This window comes from Leucoraja erinacea, chromosome 2 (genome assembly GCF_028641065.1).
Source record: "Leucoraja erinacea ecotype New England chromosome 2, Leri_hhj_1, whole genome shotgun sequence".
In the NCBI taxonomy this organism is placed as follows: Eukaryota; Metazoa; Chordata; class Chondrichthyes; order Rajiformes; family Rajidae; genus Leucoraja; species Leucoraja erinaceus.
This window is the reverse complement of record NC_073378.1, coordinates 61841321-61864749: the sequence shown is the minus strand read 5'-3', so window position 1 is coordinate 61864749 and position 23429 is coordinate 61841321. Positions and strand designations below refer to the sequence as shown.

Sequence of the window (23429 nt, the reverse complement as noted above, 5' to 3'; positions counted from 1 at the left end):
TACAGGGCCCTAGTGAGAACACAACTGGAGTATTATGTGCAGTTTTGGTCTCCAAAATTGAGGAAGGCCATTCTTGCTATTGAGGGAGTGCAGCATAGGTTCACAACGTTAATTCCCGGGATGGCGGGACTGTCATATGTTGATTGAATGGAGCGGCTGGGCTTGTATACTCTGGAACTTAGAAGGATGAGAGGATATCTTATAGGAAACATATAAGATTATTAAGGGATTAGACACGCTAGAGGCAGGAAACATGTTCCCGATGTTGGGGGAATCCAGAACCAGGGGCCAAATTAAGAATTAGGGTAGGCCATTTAGAACGGAGATGAAGAAAACCTTTTTCATCCAGAGAGTTGTGAATCTGTGGAATTCTCTGCCTCAGAAGGCAGTGGAGGCCAATTCTCTGGATGCTTTCAAGAGAGTTAGATAGAGCTATTAAAGTTTTTTGTTGTCTCTTAATTGAAGACAATGACAATAAATTAAATCCAAATCCAAATCTAAAGATAGCGGAGTTAGAGGATATGGCGAGAAGGCAGGAACGGGGTACTGATTGTGGAAGATCAGCCATGATCATGTTGAATGGCAGTGCTGGCTCGAAAGGCCAAATGGCCTACTCCTGCACCTATTGTCTAGTTGTATCGGTTAAAGCAAGATCTCTCTACTCCATTCTGAGGGTCCAACCTGCTTTAAGAAAACCTCTATTATCCAGATTCAAATAAAAGCAAGGTAATGTGCTTTAATTTGATTCTTGATTAGTAGGGTATCCAAGGTTATGGGGAAAAGGCAGGAAAATGGGGTTGAGAGGGAAAGATAAATCAGCCCTGATTGAATGGCGGAGCAGCCTCGATGAGCCAAATGGCCTAATTTTGCTCCTATGCCAATGAACTTAATGACCGCTGTCCAGTGGAGCGGACATCCATTATTATTCAATACTTTAAGAGGTTGGTCATGGCGCACAGCAACACCAGCCTCCCAGGCAGCTTTGGTCCACTGCAGGCGCCATCTCCAAGACCCTATGCTCATCCCTGAAACTTCTTGATAGAAAGAACATCTTTGTTGACTATAGTTATGCCTTTAACACTACAAATCTAAGCAAAAGAGTGTCCAAATTCCAGCACTAATGACTCAGCACCACCCTCTGTAGCTTGATCCTCAACTTCCTGATCCACAAACAACAAAGAATAGGTGACAAAACATCCCACACAATAATTCCCAACATCGGTTTCCCATAAGACTGATTTCTCATTTCTTTACAGTACTCCCCATACACACAACTGCGGGGTCAAATTCTACTCTAACTGCATTTACAAATTTACATATGATCCCATCATAGTGGATCGGATCTTGAACAATGATGCGCTGGAGTACATGAAGTACAATAGTACATCTCAAGACAACAATGGCTCCCTCATTGTCAGCTAAATGAAGGAACTGATCAATAACTTCAGAAAGCTGGGGGTTGCACAGCATCAATGGTGCTCCAGTGCAGATGGTTGAGAACCTCAGGTTTCTGGCCCAATCTTTGGAAAGTGAACCAAAATGGCACACACGTGACCAGTCATATTTGGCCTATGACCTTAAACAAATATTGTCAGCATAACATATAAAAATTTCACTTGCTAAACCGAAAAAAATATAAATTATATATACAGCACAAAACAATCTATGGCATGTTTTCAGAATTAGAAGAGATGTATTCCACAATTTTTCATCTTTTTTTTCAAAAATGGGCCTTCTGTGTGTTAACAATCTATCCTGGTCCAACCATATTGAATGTACGGCCAAGAAAGTACACCAATGTCACTTCTTCCTCAGAAGACTTAATTTGGCACGTCCCCAATGAATCTTCCAAATGTCTAAAGATGCATCACAAAAAGCATCCTATCTTGATGCATCGCAGCTTGATTTAACTGCTCTTCCCAAGACCACAAGAATTTGCATATTGTGATGCAGCCCAGTCCATCACGTCAACTAACTTCCTTTCCCGCCACACACCCCTCCAAATTGACTCGATCTACACCACGCTGTCCTGTGAAAGCAGCCAAAATAATCAAGGCCTACTTACACAACGATCATTCCCTTTTCTCCCCTCAAAATAGAAAAGCTAGAAAGCAAATACCACCAGATTCATGATCAGCTTACTGCATGCTGTTATCGTATCATTGACCTCACATAAGCTACGGGTCAAGTCCTGGTCTCCCAACCTATGAGCATTTAAGCGTCTCAAGAAGGGTTTCGGCCCGAAACGTTGCCTATTTCATTCGCTCCATAGATGCTGCCGCACCAGCTGAGTTTCTCCAGCTATTTTGTCTACCTATGAGCATTTAAAATCAGCATTTAAAAAAAAAACATAACTAAATTCTGCATTTTATTTATTTTACCCAATGCACTATTTGTTGTAGAGTGTATGGCTTGAATTTACTGGATTGTATACAAAGTTTTTCCACTGTATCTTGGTGCACATGACAATAATAAAACGATACTGCATACACGGTCTTGACAGATTGAAGCTAAACCACATCTAAAAAGGTAACGTGCCTTGCGACTGAAATTACAGCTGTAAAAAGTCGGGACCCTTCTTCACACTGACAGTTGTGGGGGGGGGGGGGGGGGGAGAAAAAACTGGAAGAGAAGACGGGCAGGACAAATTCAGGCAGGTAAAATGTTGCTACAGGTGAGGGGAAGGGTTTGACAAGTAGATGGTTGGACAAAGGCCAGAAGTGAAAAGACAGAAAAAGTGATACAAAAGGATTGAAGTTGCAAATTGTGAAGCTAGAGGAAGGAATGTAGGTGGAAGGGGAGAAATAGGTACGAGTCCAGGTGGGGCACAGAGGACAGAAGGGGTGGGCGTGGATGGGAAAGAAGTTGGGGGGAGGGTTTGTTGTTACCTAAAATCAGAGAATTCAATATTCATACCATTGAGCTACCCAAATGGAATATGAGGTGTTGTTCCTTCAGCTTGCTTGTGGCCTCATTCTGGCAATGGAAGTGGTCCAGGACGAATGGTCATTATGGGAATGGGAAGCATAGTGTAAATGGTTAGCAACCAGGGGATCCAGTACGCCTTGGCAGACAAGACTTGGCAAATGTTTGTCAAAACAGTCGTAGAATCCATGCTTGGTCTGGGCAACCGTTTCACTGAACACTCAATGCTGAAAATGGACATTTGCAATCCAGAGATGCATTCCAGTATCTCAATTTCTTGCCCAAATGTCTAAAACCATACAGTGCCCTGACAAAGACCCATCATTTATTTATTTGCCTCTTTACTCCACAATTTGAGATTTGGAATAGAAAAAAATTCACATGTGGTTAAAGGGCACATTTTCAGATTTTAATAAAGGTAATTTTTATACATTTTGGTTTCACAATGTAGAAATTACAGCAGTGTCTATATATAGTCCCCCCCATTCCAGGGCACCATAATATTTGGGACACAGCAATGTCATGTAAATGAAAGTAGTCGTGTTTAGTATTTTGTTGCATATCCTTCACATGCAATGACTGCTTGAAGTTTACGATTCATGGACATCAACAGTTGCTGGGTGTCTTCTTTCTGGCAGCTTCATTGTCAGTTCAGAGTACTTGGTCTTTTTCCTCTCATAACCTTCTTCAACACCATCTTCCCATGGTACTGTCAATTCCACAACGTATGCCAACTTGGCTGTTGTGGACCACAGGGCCATGTCTGGCCGGAGTGTTGTAGCCACAATGTCTGGGGGAAACACAAGTTTTGTTTCCAAGTCCACGTCCATTTTCCAATCCCGAGCAGGCTGCAGAATGCATGCATTTTTTGATGTTAACTGGTTCTCTGGAGGTTGGCCTGCTGCTACAAATGTTGTGAAGTAGACATTTCCTTCCGATGTATGTGGGGAAGCATTTGTGGTTGTTCGCCTCTGTTCAAGGATTGATGCCAGCTGTCTGAGAACTTGGTTGTGCCGCCAAGTGTAACACCATTGGGCGAGGCTCGTAGGGCATCCTGTTAAAATGTGCCTGAGTGATGCCGGTGCTTGGCAAAGGGAGCAAGCGGGGTCTTTTCCAAACCACTGTTTCACGTTCTGGGGTGATGGTGGGACATCATAAGTGGCTCTGATAACTTAGCCAAGATCCCTCCATCTTCCAGTGGTCAAGCCATCTGAGCTTCCTCTTTTCCAAGCTCTCCCAGTTAGTCCATTGGCCCTGCTTGGCCACTGAAACGGCCATGGCGTGTCGCTCTGCTTCCTCCTGTCTTCTCACCTCCTCCACCACGAGTCGTCTCTTCTGCACTGATGTTGCCTTGTGCCATTGAGGAGCTTTTGGGATGAGCTCGAGCCCGGCTTTCCCGTGTTGGACTTGGCCAACCACATCCCTGAAATGAAGAGCAGAATTCTCTCCATACTTTGCTCTTGCCATCACTCCGATATGTTAATCTTCGTCTCATCTGCCCACAAGACCTTTTTCCAGGACTGTGGTTGCTCTTTTACGCACTTCTTGGGAAACTGTAACCTGGCCATCCTATTGGACTTGGACGCTAACCAGTGGTTTGCATCTTGCTGTGCAGCCTCTGTATATCTGTTCATTAAGTTTTCTGCAGTCAGTGGTCATTGACAAATCCACACCTGACTCCTGAAGAGTGTTTCTGATTTGTCGGACAGGTGTTTGGGGATTTTTCTTTATTATAGAGAGAGTTCTCCTGTCATCAGCTGTGGAGGTCTTCCTAGGCCTGCCAGTCCATTTGCGATTAGTAAGCTCACAAGTGCTCTCTTTCTTCTTAATGATGTTCCAAACAGTTGATTTTGGTAAACCTACAGTTTGGCTGATGTCTCCAACAGTTTTATTCTTGTTTCTCAGTCTCATAATGGCTTATTCCACTTTAATTGGCACAACTTTGGTCCTCATATTGATAAACAGCAATAAAAGTTTCTAAAGCTGATGGAAAGACTGGAGGAAAGAGCTCTCTTATACCTGCATTAAGGAGGCATTTAAACACACCCGAGCAATTACAAACACCTTTGAAGCCATGTGTCCCAAACATTATGGTGCCCTGAAATGGGGGGACTATAACCATATAACCATATAACAATTACAGCACGGAAACAGGCCATCTCGGACCTACAAGTCCGTGCCGAACAATTTTTTTTTTTTTCCCCTTAGTCCCACCTGCCTGCACTCATACCATAACCCTCCATTCTCTCCTCATCCATATGCCTATCCAATTTATTTTTAAATGATACCAATGAACCTGCCTCCACCACTTCCACTGGAAGCTCATTCCACACCGCTACCACTCTCTGAGTAAAGAAGTTCCCCCTCATATTACCCCTAAACTTCTGTCCCTTAATTCTGAAGTCATGTCCTCTTGTTTGAATCTTCCCTATTCTCAAAGGGAAAAGCTTGTCCACATCAACTCTGTCTATCCCTCTCATCATTTTAAAGACCTCTATCAAGTCCCCCCTTAACCTTCTGCGCTCCAGATAATAAAGACCTAACTTATTCAACCTATCTCTGTAACTTAGTTGTTGAAACCCAGGCAACATTCTAGTAAATCTCCTCTGTACTCTCTCTATTTTGTTGGCATCCTTCCTATAATTGGGCGACCAAAAATGTACACCATACTCCAGAATTGGCCTCACCAATGCCTTGTACAATTTTAACATTACATCCCAGCTTTTATACTCAATGCTCTGATTTATAAAGGCTAGCATACCAAAAGCTTTCTTTACCACCCTATCTATATGAGATTCCACCTTCAAGGAACTATGCACGGTTATACCCAGATCCCTCTGTTCAATTGTATTCTTCAATTCCCTACCATTTACCATGTACGTCCTATTTTGATTTGTCCTGCCAAGGTGTAGCACCTCACATTTATCAGCATTAAACTCCATCTGCCATCTATGTATAAACACTGTTGTAATTTCTACATCGTGAAACCAAAATGTATAAAATCTGATAATATGCACATGTGATTTTGTTCTATTACAAATCTCAAATTGTGGAGTACAGAGGCAAATAAATAAATGATGGGTCTCTGTCCCAAACATTATGGAGGGCACTGCAAATCTTTATAAACATTGAAGCAAATCCATTGGCACTATTAACCAAATCTAAATTTTAGAAAACAGAGCAAAAATTTGTACAGAAAATGTATAAAAGCCATTTATAATACCATACCACTAATATCTAAATATTTGATTCCTTTAGGATTCCTCTCCTTATCTCAGTTATTATGAGTAGCCAAGAGCAGATCATGCAACCTGTACAGGCAGGGGGGATGATTTTCAGCTACATCCCCAAGTAACTAGTAAAAGCAACTGTTAATTTTTTTTAAAAGGCATAAAAGGAGTAATTAAAAACATGCAAGTTCAGATTTGCATCTGCACCCATTTGGAAAAAAATGTTCTCATCAAGATCAGATTAAAAATGGCAGAACAGGCTCAATGAGCCAACCGTACTTGTCCTACATCTTGTGTTCTTATTTGTGTAAACTGGTTTCTGTTTTGTAGCAAAAAATTATTCAAGTAGAACAAGTAAACATTTATTATATTTAACAAGTTCAACAATTGGTTACCTTCTCGTTTGACTTGAAGTACAAGTTCTCTGGAGTGCGATTCTCTGCTTGCTTTTATAAACATAACAACTTGATCATGTGTATGGTCAGAGATATCTCTGCCATTAATTAATAAGATTTGATCTCCTTCATTCAGTTTGGATGCACAAATGTCAGCCTACACAACAAATGTGAAAATATTTCAATCAAAAACATCAGATTTTGGAATTATTTTCATTAACAGAGAGCTGAAGACATTTTGTATAAAAGCACACCATAAAAAGGCTCCTTTTTAGTTTATACAGTATGGATTGAACTGCAAATGTTTATTTCACCAACACATACTTCAGCAATATACAACCAGTTGCTTTGACTCTGGGAATTTTTGTTACAAATCACCGAGTAGTAAAGCAATAAAAATATTTTCCACTTCTTTTGTAATTAAATCAAACCTTCAACAACTCAAGCAATTTGGAACCAATATTTCACACAGCAAGTGGTTTTCAATTCCTGTGAACTTTTAATGCAGAAAACTGCTTAGATATTCGTCCCAAATGGAAGCGAACTCATTTAGCACATATTTACCAGCACAGCGGCTTCACACACAGGATATTTTCAATATTCAGCTGGAAGGTTACCACATCCTTTGTTGGTACAGTATAGCTATTGAACTTAAACTTTTTGTAAACACATTTATTTGCGATATGGGCATTGCTGGCCAAGCCAACAATTATGACCCGTTCCTAGTCGATCCTTCAGGTGCTGGTGAACCACCTTCTTAAACCATTGCAGATTTTCTGGTAAAGATATCCAAACTGGTGATTGATGGGAGTTCTCAGATGCGAACCCCATAATAATAATAATGAAATTACACATTTTCAATCATGTTGAAACTCCATTATTCCAGAGCACCCCTGATTTTGATGGTGCTGAACTAGTAAACGTTTTGGACAATTGAATGTTCTTCCCAGGCATACTCCAACATCCTTGTAATTCATTTTTCTTTAAAAAAGATTAATTAATTTTCCAGTGAATCTGGTGACTTTCAAGGGAGTATGGGAGCCAGGACGTTGCAAGAAACGTGTTTAAGAGGGAACTGCAGATGCTGGAAAATCAAAGGTACACAAAAATGCTGGAGAAACTCAGCGGGTGCAGCAGCATCTATGGAACGAAGGAAATAGGCAACGTTTCGGGCCGAAACCCTTCTTCAGACTGATAGGGGGTGGCAGGGAGAAGGAAGGAAAAAGGAGGAGGAAGAGCCCGAGGGCTGAGGGATGGGAGGAGATAGCCCGAGGACTGAGGAAAGGGAGGAGACAGTAAGGGCTAACAAAATTGGGAGAATTCAATGTTCATGCCCGCAGGATGCAGACTCCCCAAGCGGAATATGAGGTGCTGTTCCTCCAATTTCTGGTGTTGCTCACTCTGGCCATGGAGGAGACCCAGGACAGAGAGGTCGGATGGGGAATGGGAGGGGGAGTTGAAGTGCTGAGCCACCGGGAGGTCAGGTAGGTTCTTGCGGACCGAGCGGAGGTGTTCGGTGAAACTATCGCCCAGCCTCCACTTAGTCTCACCGATGTAGATCAGCTGACATCTAGAGCAGCAGATGCAATAGATGAGGTTGGAGGAGATACAGGTGAACCTCTGTCGCACCTGGAACGACTGCTTGGGTCCTTGAATGGAGTCGAGGGGACAGGTGTTGCATCTCTTGCGGTTGCAACGGAAAGTGCCCGGGGAGTGGGTGGTACGGGAGGGAAGGGAAGAATTGACAAGGGAGTTACGGAGGGATCGGTCTTTGCGGAAGGCAGACATGGGGGGAGATGGGAAGATGTGTTGAGTGGTAGGGTCACGTTGGAGGTGGCGAAACTGACGGAGGATTACTTGTTTTCCAGTAGGCGGCGCGACTCTCGTTAGCAGCGGCCTCTGCAGCCCGTCTGCGTTTTTATTATTTTGTGTCTATGTTTTTATGTAGTTTTTGTTATTTTTTGTTGGGTTGTGTGTGGGGGGGGGGGGGGGGGGGGGGGGGGGGCAGGGGGTAACTTTTAATCTCTCCCTGCACGGGAGACCCGACCTTTTCTTTGTCGGGTCTCCGTTATAGTTGGGGCTGCAACGACGAGCGGCCTCCAACAGGAAGACCGGGGGCTCCAGTGCCGACTACTCACCGTCGCGGAGCTGGTCGAGTCCGGAGCGGGTGGAGCGGTGGTGGAGCGCTGCTGCGGCCCGATCTCCGGAGATTCGGAGGCTGCAACTGTGGGTCTGGCGGACGGCGGCACTGGGAGCCCGCGGGTCCCTGGAGGGAGACCGCTTTTCAGGGCTCCCGCAACGGCGACTTCTCCCGCCCGAGTTGCGGGGTCGAAGAGCTCCTTGAGCGGGGCCTCGCAGCACCGCCCCGCGCGGCTTGGAATGGCCACGGGACTCTGCGAGCGCACGCCGGGGGCTTTAACATCAAGACCCGGTGTGCGACCTTGCACCACCCGGCGTGGCTTTAAGCGGTCTCCCTCCAGGGACCCGCGGGCTCCCGCAGCGGGACAATCGCCATCGCCAGCCGGGGGCTTTGACTTTGACATCGGGGGGGGAGAGTGCAGTGGAGAGATAAGTTTTTTTGGCCTTCCATCACAGCGATGTGATGGATGTTTATGTAAATTATGTTGTGTTTTGGGTCTGTTTGTAATGTATGGCTGCAGAAACGTCATTTCGTTTGGACCTCAAGGGGTCCAAATGACAAATAAATTGAATCTTGAATCTTGTATGTGACGGCTGGTGGGATGAAAGGTGAGGACTAGGGGGACACTGCCCTTGTTGCGAATGCGGGGATGGGGATGCCATTCAAAGGGAAAACAAGCCCAGCACAGGCGTTTGACGATTTTTCTTTATTATAGAGAGAATTCTTCTGTCATCAGCTGTGGAGGTCTGCCTTGGCCTGCCTGTCCCTTTATGATTAGTAAGCTCACCAGTGCTCTCTTTCTTCTTAATGATGTACCAAACAGTTGATTTTGGTAAGCCTAAGGTTTGGTTGATGTCTCTAACAGTTTTATTCTTGTTTCTCAGACTCATAATGGCTTCTTTGACTTTCATTGCACTACTTTGGTCCTCATGTAGATAAACAGCAATAAAAGTTTCCTAAGGTGATGGAAAGACTGGAGGAAAGACTAGGTGCTGAGAGCTCACTTATACCTGCATTAAGGAGGCATTTAAACACACCTGAACAATTACAAATCCCTGTTAAGCCATGTGTTCCAATCATATGTGGCCCTGAAATGGGGGAACAATGTATAAACACAGATGTCATTTTTACATGGCGAAACCAAAATGTATAAAAATACCCTTTCATAAAATCTGACAATGTGCACTTTAACCACATGTGATATTACAAATCACAAATTGTGGAGTGCAGAGGCAAATAAATGAATGATGGATCTTTGTCCAAAACATTATGGAGGGCACTGTATGTAGGTGTCAATTAAAGACCAGTCGATGGAAGTTTAGATCTGGCATGTTCCAGTAAGGAGATGGGATAAGGATGGCAAAGTATGGGAACCTTGGATGAGGTGGTAAATTTGATCATAAGGAAAGAATTTGAGGAATAAAAGGTGGAACGAGATAGGAGGGAGGAGAGAGGAAAGAACTCAAGGGGGAGATTACAAGGGTCAAAAGAAGCCACGGAATGGCATCAACGAGTCAGATTGAAGAAAATCCCAAAGCCTTGTATACCTACATTAAAAAAAGGGTAACCAGGCAGAAGGTAGGACCGCTTAAGGATAAAGGAGTGAATTTGTGCTTGGAGTCTGGTGACGCATCGGTTTTCACTGAGAAAGACATGGAAAATATTAAGAATACTAATATACAAGCGTGGTTTGAGATTAAAAAGTTGTTGGGGCCCTTGAAGAGCATCAAGGTGGATAACCACCACCAATCAATTGGTAACCTTTCACAACCTCCTATCCCCTCCCCCTGACCTGTGTTCATCTCGACTCTATTTCCTCACTTCCACGGCCTCCCCCCCCCCCCCCCCCCCCACCCCCCCCCTCCTTCTGCTACTTTCCACCCTCTGGCTATACAATCTGCACTTATTCAAACCTGCCTCACGCCTTCCTTTTTTATCTCTGCTCTTTGTTCCAACGTTCTGCCTATCAAAACTCTCCTCCCCTTTGTCGACCTATTACCTGCCATCCCCATCCCCCCCCACTTGTAACAAGGGCAAAGTCCCCCTTGTCCTCACCTTCCACCCTACCAGCCGTCACGTACAACAAATAATCCTCTGTCATTTTTGCCACCTCCAACGTGGCACCACCACTCGCCACATCTTCCCATCTCCTCCCCTGTCTGCTTTCCGCAGAGACCGCTCCCTCCGTAACTCCCTGGTCAATTCGTCCCTTCCCACTTGAACCACCCCCTCTCCGGGCACTTTCCCTTGCAACTGCAAGAAATGCTACACTTGTCGCTTTACCTCCCCCCTTGACTCCATTCAAGGCCCCAAGCAGTCTTTCCAGGTGCGGCAGAGGTTCACCTGCACCTCCTCCAACCTCATCTATTGCATCCGCTGCTCTACATCAGCGAGACCAAGCGTAGGCTTGGTGATCACTTCGCCGAACACCTCCGTCCGCAAGAACCAACCTGATCTCCCGGTGACTCAGCACTTCAACTCCCCCTCCCATTCCGAATCCGACCTTTCTGTCCTCGGCCTCCTGCATGGCCAGAGTGAGGACCACTGTAAATTGGAGGAGCAGCACCTCATATTTCGCTTGGGCAGTTTGCACCCAAGCGGTATGAACATTGACTTTAATTTCAGGCAGTCCTTACTTTCTCCTCCCCTTCTCAGCTCTCCCTCAGCCCACTGGCTCCACTTCCCTTCTTCTCCCCCACCCCCACCCCCCCACTCTCACATCAGTCTGAAGAAGGGTTTCTGCCCGAAACATTGCCCATTTCCTTCGCTCCATAGATGCTGCCTCACCCGCTGAGTTTCTCCAGTATTTTTGTCTACCTTCGATTTTCCAGCATCTGCAGTTCCTTCATAAATACTTTGGCTTGGAAAACACTTCCAGCTCACCCCATCCCCATCTATTTACAATCAGTTTGAAGTGTTACGACCCGAAACATCACCTATCCATGTTTTCCACAAATGCTGCCCGATCTGCTGAGTTTACTCCTGCATTGCAAGTCCTTTTGCATGCTAACCAGCATGTAGATCTTTGTTTATACAAGGGCAATAAATCCCAGGCCCTGATGGGATCTGCACCAGGTCACAAGGAGCGAACACACTCTGTGCAAGCTGTATCTGCAGTCAGGAACAAACCCAGGTCTCTGGTGCTGTAAAGCAGGAACTCTACCGCTGCACCACAGTACTGCCCAATTGTGGAATTTAAGAGGCTTTTATACATGCACGTAGATATGCAGGGAATGGAGAGTTGTGGATTATGTGTAGGCAAATAAGAATTGGTCTTAGCTCAAACAGGGGCCGAAGGGCCTAGTTTTGCATGTACTATCATTTATAAAGTCCTTAAAGTTTAAGAAGAAGAGTAAGGGGGGGGGGGGGGGGGGGGGGGGGGGGGGGGGGTGAAGAAAGCTAATGGAATGTTGGCCTTCATAACAAGAGTATTTCAGTACAGGAGTAAAGAGGTTCTTCTGCAGTTTTATAGGGCTCTGGTGAGACCACATCTGGAGTATTGCGTACAGTTTTGGTCTCTTAATTTGAGGAAGGACATCCTTGTGATTGAAGTAGTGCAGTTTAGGTTCACGAGATTGATCCCTGGGATGGCGAGACTGTCATATGAGGAAAGATTGAAAAGACTAGGTTTGTATTCACTGGAGTTTAGAAGGATGAGGGGAGATCTTATAGAAACATATAAAATTATAAAAGGTCTGGACAAGCTAGATGCAGGAAAAATGTTCCCAATGTTGGACGAATCCAGAACCAGGAGCCACAGTCTTAGAATAAAGGGGAGGTCATTTAAGACTGGGGTGAGAAAAAACTTTTTAACCCTGAGAGTTGTGAATTTATGGAATTCCCTGCCACAGAGGGCAGTGGAGGCCAAATCACTGGATGGATTTAAGAGAGAGTTAGATAGAGCTCTAGGGGCTGGTGGAGTCAAGGGATATGGGGAAAAGGCAGGCACGGGTTATTGATAGGGGACGATCAGGTTTCTATGTTAACAGCTAAATCCTTGCTGGTCCAGCTTGGAATAAAGTTGCAATCGAGCAACACTCAGTCCTTCCAGCAAGTTATTAGCTCAACAGGAGAAGCCAATTGCATTCTTTTTTAAAGTCCTAGAAGCAAGAGATGGGGGGGGGGGGGGGCAGTGCTGGGGATATGCCCCTGCACAGTTGGGGGCTATGGGTGAGTGGTGGAATATGGGGGAATGGGTGAGTGGTGGATTATTGTTTTGGGGAACGGGTTGCGTTGGGGGACCAGGCCTCCCATGTGACAGGGACCCAACAGGTCCCAGTTGGTCTGGTTCTAGAATTGTTCTTGAATAGTTCTTGTGTCCAAAACAAGGGGTCACAGTTTAAGGATAAGGGGGAAAACTTTTAGGACCGAGATGAGTAAAACATTTTTCACACAGAGAGTGGTGAATCTCTGGAATTCTCTGCCACAAAAGGTAGTTGAGGCCAGTTCATTGGCTATATTTAAGTGGGAGTTAGATGTGGCCCTTGTGGCTAAAGGGATCAGGGGGTATGGAGAGAAGGAAGGTACAGGATACCGAGTTGGATGATCAGCAATGATATTGAATGGCGGTGCAGGCTCGAAGGGCCGAATGGCCTACTCCTGCACCTATTTCCTATGTTTCTATATATGTTTCTGTTCTATGATAGTTATGTGCAGAGTATGCACAGATTGATAGACATGAAAAAAAAAAGATTTTACTCACAGGTGACCCTGGGCTTACTCTTGAGACAATAAGCGGCATTTTCTGATCAGCTCCACCCTGCACATGGAATAAGTGTATATATGGCATAAATAAGAAACTTTATGTGTTTAAAGCTGCAATTCAAACAATCTATATTTCATTCAGGATTTCTGTAAGAGATTGTAACTCCAGATTATGGAACAATTAACATTTATAAAAATCTTGCATTCTAAGATACTTTTGAAAGTGTACAGCAATCATTAGCATAGATATGGTTAGATTATGTAGTTTAATCAAAACATAATTGGTTTAATTGAATGGTTGACCAGAACAGAAACATATATAGAACAGTACAGCACAAAATTAGTCTCTTCGGCCCACAATGTCTGTGCCAAGATTAATTAACCACATTCACTGGATATTCAGCACTGAAGAGATCTGCCAAAGCTGCTTTGATAGCAATTATAATTTAGTATTCAAAAGCATTAATAAAATTATTGAACTTTATCATTGGTTAATCATCTTGAAAAGCTCAATTAGTTAAAGAATGCTTGAATGCATTAAGTTTTCTCATATTCCATTATAACATGAAGTCTGTACTGGCTGCACGAGAATTTGTCAGTCCTATTCCTTTATTTTCCTGCAACCTACTCGCTCCTGTTCATCAACTCCTCCTCCTCCCCCCCCTCTCTAATATTTCTACTTCCCACCTAGACTAGTGGCCAGTGGCGGACTGGCCAGGGTGTCAGCTTGCCCGATGGCAAGTGGGTCCCTGATGAAGTGGGCCCCCTTTGTCTCCTGGCAACCAATATTTTTAGACCCAGTCCGCCACTGCTAGTGGCCATTTAAAATAACCAGTCAATCCACCACCAATTTTTGGAACGGAAGAGAAAATCCAGAGCACCCAGAGAAAACTTACAGTCACCGAAGAATGCAAATGCCACAAAGACACCAGAATCCACTTGGTCGCTGGAAAGTGTAGCAGCATTACCAACTGCTATGCCACTGTGCTAAAACTCATCAGAATTTGGGATGAATCTGGGAAGCCAAGGCCTATATTAAGTCTTTGTAACTAATAAGTTACACCAAATGAAAAAACTTTTGAAATAATTTTGAGGTAAATATCAAAACAAGTGAACAAATAACTTTAGCTCGCAAGCTACAAGTTCAAAACAATGCTGGAAAAGGTTCTTTTGTTCAGAAATCTGGAACTTGATTCCTGAATCTCCCTCCATAGAAGTGCCCTCACTTAATTTCCTTCACTAAAAAGAAAAGCAAAATTCGGTGGTACAGGTATGGTGCTCAATTTTAACGTCATGTCATTCCCCACCAAGGAAGGTTATTATGCACAATACACTTTTTCTATATTTACTGTTTATAATAGTTTTTTTAAGGAAAGTTAAATTTATTCAATTTACCTTCAAGTTGAACCCAAACTTTCCATCCTCATCAGGTATCATTCGAACTAAAAGCAAATTACGATCATGGATTACTGCATCACTCTGGAAAGAAAGAACCTCAACTTTACCATGCAAGAATCATTAATATACATAAATACACTCTCAATTTGCACAAGGCATAATTACTTGGATAATTTTATGCAGCCTTATTTGTTGAATAGAATGTCATGTCCCAATTCAAATGACTTCATCGTAGAGTTACACTCTACAGGTGAGAAAGAACATTTGTAGTTAATATAAACATGAACATAGATGCACCCTGTACTCAGATGATACTCTGCCCAGTGCAAAGATTCTTGCAAAGATTTAACAGATTCTAAGATGAATACCAAAGGGTAGTTTTCTCTTGGTAGAGTATCTGTAGCTAGGAGACATAGTTATGTAGGATTGTGAAGAGGAAAAAAACCTTTATCCAGAGATTGCAAGAGTTTGAAAATTCAGCTTTAAATGTAAATATATTTAGACATACACAATGGTCACAAGCCTGAGGTAGAAAAATCTTCTTATCCTTGCAAGATCCATTTTAGAAAAGATGGTTTGGGAACCAGTTTGTAGGGTTTCTTTCATATTATGGTTAAAATCTAGCATTCATTTATACAATACAATTACCCATATGATGCTCGCAATCCAAACAACTGGGAGAGATGATTAAATAAAACCTACAATTTCAGGCTAGTTGTCAGTCATTTAAAAAATGATCCATTAACATGTTTGTCTTGTCAAAGTCCAAGGTCAAAGTAGCCTTTATTGTCATTCAGACCTTGCGGTCTGAACGAAATGTTGTTGCCTTGAAGTCCTACATATAGTAAAAATGACAAAAACAGACAATAAACACAAATGAACATCCACCACAGTGAGTTCACCAGGCACCTCCTCACTGTGATGGAAGGCAAAAGTCTTAAGTCTTTGTCTCATCCCTTCTTATTCTCCCTCTGCGCCAAGGCGATCCAGGCTTCAGATGTTGTGACCCCGCCGGGCGATGGCAAGTCAGTCCCGTGGATGAATCCGAGCTCCGCGAACGGGCCGGTTCAACTCCGCCGCCCAGGGTGGTCGAAGCTGCCGAAGCTGCGGCCCTCCAGTCCAGCGGATTCATCTGCTGTTGCGGGAGCTCCGGAGAACAGGTCACCAACCTGTGACCTGCGAGCTCCCGATGATGTCGTCCACTGGGCCCGCGGTCGGATCAGGTGGCCGCTGCCGCTGGAACACTGCCCAGGCTCCGAGATGTTATATTGCATCTGTTGCTCCTTCCCCTTTCTCAGGGCCATCCTTACACCAAGCAAAAATGAAACACTCAGAAGAATTATTACTAGAGCCAGGATGTTTTGGCACTAAAAACCTCTGAAATAGGCAGGCAAAAGGGCATAATAAAATTACAACAAAGGCACAAAAAAGACATTTATTGACAAAAAAAAGGCATTTATTTCCACCATCAAAATATGGTTAAAAATGATAATATAAACATATACTACATTAAATGACCAAAGTTGCCTGGTTGCACATAATTACTAGCATTTTTTTCAAATTATCTGCTGCTAAACTATGCCGTCTGTCGGACAGAATATTCTTCAGTTGTGAAAAACCTATTTCTGAGGTCACTGGTACATACCAGAAACAAGTTACAAACGCTATATTCATGTCGATATCTTGTGCATTATAACTACCTTTGCGAACTTTAGCTATGTTTTCTATTTCTTGAAGATCTTTGTTAGCTAAAATCACTCTCACATTTTCCTTGTATGTCTTTACCTACATCGCCAGGAACTTTACGAATATCATCAGTTACTTTGTTAAAAACCTGCATGTTATTCACTAATGTTTCGCCATGTTTCTCAAGGGAAGTGATAGCTTGTGGGAAGTTTGCAAAATTGGAAGCAATAAACACAAGATCGTGTTTTTCCGCATAATTTCACTGACGACCCTGACTGCAGGAGATTCTTTTTCAAAACAGTTAATGATTTATTTTATCTTTTCAAAATTTGCAGCAAAGTAGAGGACAGCAGAGAGCCATGTAACCCACCTAGTCAAAACGGGCTGAGGAGGTAGCGGAATCTCGGGTGCCATTTCCTTGAAGAGCTGCACACGTGATAGTGCTTTGAGGAAGATTTTCTTGACATTGGAAACTAGGCGATCGACATTTGGAAACAAGCTACGTATGTGCTTGGCAATTCTATGCCGTCCTCGAGCTAAGCACGTCAAATGCAACATTTTGGGGACTAAAACGTTAAGTCACAATCAAGTCAAGTCAAGTTTTTGTCGTCACATGCACATAAAGTGCAGTGAAATTAATTTGCCAGCAGGGGTACAATAAAAAAAAAGAACACACAGTACACAATTAAAATTCAACACAAACATCCACCACAGCATTCATCACTGTGGTGGAAGGCACAAAATTTGGTCAGTCCTCCTCCTTTTTACCCCGTGGTCGGGAGCACAACCCACCGCAGTCACCACTGCGGGCGTCCAGATGTGCAGACAAGGTAAGTCCAGGTAACTCCTGAATCGGTGCCTCCCCACCGGAGACCGTGGCTTGAAGATGGTGTAGGTCGCAGGCCGGCCGTCAAAGATCTAAAGTCCCCGCCGTGCCGCAGCCAGAAGCACCGCAGCCTGCAAGGCCGGCGGTCAAAACTCTTCTCCACTGGGGTCCCAGACGCTGCGCCAGCTGGAACTCCGCAGACCGCGGCTTTAGGCTGCCGCCGGCCAGCGAACGGAGCGCTCCCCTCTGGCGATCCCCAGCGAGAGCTCGCCCGCTCCATGACGAAAGACTCCTCGCTGCGCCCGATGCTGAAGCCCCAGGCGCGTCTCCAGGAACGGCCGCACAGATCCTTGGTTAGGCCACAGGGGGGTGACATGGAAAAAGTTGCCTCTCCGTGGAGGAGGCGACCAAAGCGGTTTCCCCCTTACCCCCCCCCCCCCCCCCCCCCCCACACAAGACACAGAGAAACATTAAAAACACACATTGAGACGCATAACAAAACAAAAAAAGTAGAAAAAAACCCAACACGCTGCTGGCAGGGCTGCCGGCTCGCAGCGCCCCCACAGACCAACAGAAGAACATTTTCGTGTTTTATACCTTCTGGCCAAAGTACAGCAAGTGAAGATGTAAACAACTGAGCAATAGTTGAGCTGTTTGACTTCTCCAATACTTCCGATGTCAACAAATATTTCTTTGATGGTTGCCCTGCCTCCAGTGTACCGATGACCACATTGACAACATATCTCCCCACAGCATCGGTTGGCTTGTCTATTGAGATCCATATTTTGTTGCATGCAACGTCATCTCTAATTTTCTGCACAACAATGTTGAAGTTGCTGTCAACATAATGTTTCCGTAAGGATGACTCGCTTGGTCTATGTTCCTTTGTGTATTTCTCTAAAAAACCTCTGAGAGGTTTGTTTTCCAATTTCCACAGTGGAATTCCAGCATCAATGAATGCCTTGCACAGATCACTCAAAAACTCAGATTTACGACTGGAGCCAGCAGTAAATGTAGTGAGGAGACAAGCTTGGGTATTTCGCTTGGGTAATTTACACCCCAGTGGTATCAACATTGACTTGTCTAATTTTAAATAGCCCTCGTCTTCTCCCTCCTCCTCCTTCCCAGCTCTCCTTCTAGTCCTACTGTCTCTGCCTCTTCCTTTCTTTTTCCCGCCCCCCCCCCCCCACATCAGTCTGAAGAAGGGTCTCGAACCGAAGCGCCACCTATTCCTTTTCTCCATAGATGCTGCCTCATCCGATGAGTTTATCCAGCATTTTTGTCTACCTTTGATTTTTCCAGCATCTGCAGTTCTTTCTTAAATAGATCTTCGAGAAGACAACCAGCGGGCAGCTACACGAACAAATGAATGACCGATGGTGGCGTCCCCGGTGGCAGAAGTTTTCTTATAAGTTATACTATACTAACACATTAATGATAACATTAATATTAACGTGTTAACATAGAAATCATTATTGTAATAACAGTACAACTATAGAAAATCGCACAACCATTTAGCAAAATGTCAAAAAAAAGGCTGATTTAGGCATGAAAAAGGCATTATCGTGGTGAAATCATCAAAAAGGGCATGAAAAGGCACTGATCGCATTTATGGCAAAATCCTGGCTCATTACATTCAAACAGTGGTGATGACACCAATCTTCTCCTGATTATTTGTCCCTTTTCATGCCAAGATATATAATAAAAGTGATTGAATATTTCATTTTCAGAATCAAATATCCTGCTGCTCTGAGGATTTCTGCTCTAACATGATGCATTATTCTGTCGCTCACATTACAACTGCTTATCAGATTCAACTTTAGATTGCTTAGAGGACAATAGACTTGTCAAACTTTTGTTCAGCTGATCACATTGTTAGTTGCAATGATAAGAATGTTAGTGGAGATATTGAACACTGGATTTGTGTTGCATGACAAAAACAAGGAGGCAAAAACAAGGGGGCAGATTATTATCTCAATGGGGTTAGGTTAGGTAAGAGGGAGGTGCAGCGAGACCTGGGCGTCCTTGTACACCGTTCACTGAAAGTTGGCTTACAGGTACAGCAGGCAGTGAAGAAAGCTAATGGAATGTTGGCCTTCATAGAGATTGATCCCTGGGATGGCGGGACTGTCATATGAGGAAATATTTAAAAGATTAGGCTTGTATTCACTGGAGTTTAGAAGGATGAGGGGTGTTCTTATAGAAACATATAAAATTATAAAGGACTAGACAAGCTAGATGCTGGAAAAATGTTCACACTGTTGGGCGACTCCAGAACCAGGGGCAACAGTCTTAGAATAAAGGGGAGGTCATTTAAGACTGAGGTGAGAAAAAACTTTTTCACCCAGAGAGTTGTGAATTTATGGAATTCCCTGCCACAGAGGTCAGTGGTGGCCAAGTCACTGGATGGATTTAAGAGAGAGTTAGATAGAGCTCTAGGGGCTAGTAGCACGGGATGCTTAAGATTCATGGGCCCACCTCATAAGTGACTTCAGTGTCAAGTTAGTGCTAACCATGCCATTTGTTTTCTCATTGCATAGTAGTATTGCTTCGTTTGGTTGACGACCACCAGTGAAACCATCTGCTGCTGATTAGGCCATGTTGTCAACCACTTTAGGATGGCTGAAAGCTAATGCTGCAGTTGCCTTTGCTGATGAGATGGATGCAAGGAGAAAGCTTCCCTATTCAGAGACCTAAAATGATCTCCAGTTCTGAATGAAGATTGGTAACATTTTCAGAACCTCACATCACATTCATCCTCCGCATTAACCAAATATTCCCCTTTTCCAAGTATGTCCCCAACTCGCTTAACAATGATCAATTGCTGTTTCTCGCATTTGTAGGCTGTGCTACAGCCAGGGACACACTTACCCGTTTTCTAAACCTCAAACTTCACAGCTTCTAAAATGCCTACTATTCAAACGTTACAAATGCATTAAGCAGAAAGATTGTCACGGAAAAGGTATCCTCTTTTGCAGGAGCCTATAAGGTTCCATTCTGGTAGCAACACCATCAGATCAGCAGAGGATAGATCCACTTTCACCACCCTAGAGAATAACAGCAGCCAACTACTGGAGCAGGCACAAATTGTGGCCAGTGGACGGGGGGGGGGGGGGTTTGCCTGGCACCACAATGAAGATATAGGTATGTTGCAAAACGTACCTGAAGCATCGCTAAAAATCTGTCCCAGCCCGTGTGGGCGATTTTGGCGCCGTTTAGAGTGGGCGGGTTTACACCGCGATTTTCCCTAGGCTGTTCAAATCGAGGTTTTTCAGCCTAGTTAATTATTAACGAAAAATCGCTGGAAGATTCCGTCGCTTGAGCTATTATTAGTTTTAAGGGCTTTATTTACTTGTTATAGTAGGTTAAAAATTAACCTCTAAACCCGCGACCGCCGACAACGGGCCGGATCTCATACAGGGGAAAACGGAAGGTAGGCTGTTTATTTTTACGTTAAAAAGGGCTTCTTAAGATCCCTTTATACAAAGTTTAATGTTGCAAGTAGCTAATTTGGGGCCCATTATATCCCGCAGTATTTTTCTGGGCATTTGAGGGCACAAATCTACCGCAATGTGAACGTTCTAAACCAGCGTGTTCACAGGATCCGACTGGAAAGCTGATTTAAATTGACATTAATTTACAGCAATTGAACACTAAATTCCTTCCATTTGGCCTATAAATGAATGTAAAATGAGATTTAAAAATCATGTTTTATCGTGAATTATTTGTGAATATTATTTGGACACTTAGGCTATTTAAAAATGTTAATCATTTATTAAGAAATGGATACATCTTTAGACCTAGTAATTGAAGTTTGGAATTAGCTACAATTGGGTAACTAACTAATTATATGCTTTAATTTCAGGTCATCCAAGTAAGATTATTTTATATTTGTTTCAGAATGCTTTAATCTATGATAACTGAAAATTTCATTCAGTTCACTTAATTTTTAAGAAAGTTATGGGCTTTTGACTGTCCACGATCAAAGCTTTTATGTTATGTCCATAGAAAATCAAGATGCTAATTTCCGAGTATGAAAATGGCCATAACATTTTAAATACTTGAGATATGAAAGTGAATTAGGTGTCAAATTAAACTTATTTTTATGCTTTATCTGATGGGATAAATTGCAGACTTGATTTTTTAAATCTCAAAATTTTGTAACATTGCTAGAAGATAGTCTGCTCACTTTTATTATTCTTTCTCACATCCTCCACGTCCATAGTTTACAAGCAGCAAATATTTTAGCTGTGCATCACATATCACCCACCCTCCTACCGCTATAACTTATCCTGTCTTTTATTTGAAATGTTGAGAAACCCACCTATTCAGGGAGCAGTTACAATTGCATGTAGAAAGGAATGCTTTGGTTTATACCAAAGAAGGACACAAAGAGCTGAAGTAACTCAGTGGGTCAGGAGCATCTCTGGAGAAAAAGGATGGGTGACGTTTCGGGTCAGAACCCTTCTTCAGACTCAATTGCCCTGCCTTTCAATCTTCACCAGCTCATTTCACCAACTTGCTTACTTTATGCCTTAAGATTTCAGAATTCAATGTGGTGGCAGGACAATGGGCATAAGCAGGCTGAACAGTTAATGGGAAAAAGGTATCAAGGTGCCAACTCACAAAAGAGTAAACATTATGCACAAGATCTCTTGTTTTGAAAAGTTTCCAAGGATTGAAGACAACTTGGTTCAATTTTGTTGATTCTGAAGATGATGAGACCAATGTGGAATGCTCAGGTTCCACCATAGGTATGATATTTACTTTGCTCTCTCTACTACCCCGAGGTACCACTACAGGTATTCCAAGCATCAGAAGTAAAATTAAGGCAGAATTCAATGCTGCCCATTAGAAAGTGCTTTGATGGTCAACCGTTAAAAACCAGCATAAATACTCGTCGCACACCGAAAGCATGGTAAATTTTATGATTGACATTTGACTTTGCTCTCAAGTTGTTTCCAAGATATGGAAAGTACCCCCATTTTCTGGTGTTTTATTGATTACCAAGATATTGCACAGCAGGCAAATCAATGGAAGGCATATGTCTGGCCATGCACAGTATTTGGTGCTGCTCTTCGCATCGGAGTTGCTTGGTGCTAAAGATTATGTTCACCAATGCTCCAGATGGATGGAACCCATACAGTAATTCTGGGAGCAGTTCTTCAGGCAAGAAGAGACAATTTTGGGGAAGACCCTGGTGATGACTTTCTCTGTGGCAAGCAACCTAGTAATTATCATTTTAGATTTGTCTCCTTTCTCAAGTTACATCAGGGAAGAGGAAAACTGATTCTGATTAATGAACCTTTGGAAAGACCTCAGGAAAATAAGCATACTGTAAAAAAAAAAAAACACTGTTTTCTTTTGCATTTAAAGTTTTAACCAGAGAAAAGATTTCAGAGTTATTGAAAAATATTCATTATAATTCCATTCCAACTAATGGTTTTGCAGCCATAACACATTTTTGCTATTTTGGGTTTCTTGTACTCCATCACTGACATTCTTAAATAATCCAAATGAGTATTAAACAATCAGAGGTAGACACAAAATGCTGGAGTAACTTAGCGGGACAGGTAGCATCTCTGGAGAGAATGGGTGACATTTCGGGTCGAGACCCTTCTTCAGACTGATGTCAGGGGAGTGGGCGGGACAGAGGTAGAATGTAGTCTGAGGCAGTAAGACTGGTGGGAGAACTGGGAAGGGGGGGGATGGATACAGATGGAGAGAGAGGGAAAGCAAGGGCTATTTGAAGTTAGAGGTCAATGTTCATACTGCTGGGGTGTAAGCTACCCAAGCAAAATATGAGGTGCTGTTCCTCCAATTTGCACTGGAGAAGCCCCTTTCGACTGAATATTAAACAACAGTGAAAGAGAGTTGGTAATCTGTAATTAAGCTCGAGTCAAATTGTTAAGATTACGTCTCTTCAAGTAATTCTTTGATGTAAATGAACTCAGAAGTTCAGGTATATTATGATGTAAAGAAATATTTTTTCTTATCCACAATGGTGAATTTACATGCTCACACGACTCAGGATTTCATAGTTGAGGGAAGTCAGTGGCTAGCCTAAACTTTTTTTTAAATCAATGACCTTGGCCTTTCAAAAGTTTAATAAAGATAATAAAATA

General features: G+C 43.2%; 1 protein-coding gene across 4 annotated transcripts in view; it reads right to left on the bottom strand.

Moving 5' to 3' along the window:
• Positions 1-23429, bottom strand: part of LOC129710598 (tyrosine-protein phosphatase non-receptor type 3-like) — a 161648-nt gene that overhangs the window by 37213 nt on the left and 101006 nt on the right. For all 4 annotated transcript variants that reach the window (XM_055657732.1, XM_055657723.1, XM_055657741.1 and 1 more), the window contains 3 exons: positions 14790-14873; positions 13393-13449; positions 6551-6707 (listed from right to left, as the gene is read on the bottom strand). In XM_055657732.1, the coding sequence (XP_055513707.1) occupies positions 6551-6707; positions 13393-13449; positions 14790-14873 (298 nt within the window). The remainder of the gene's footprint in view (positions 1-6550; positions 6708-13392; positions 13450-14789; positions 14874-23429) is intronic.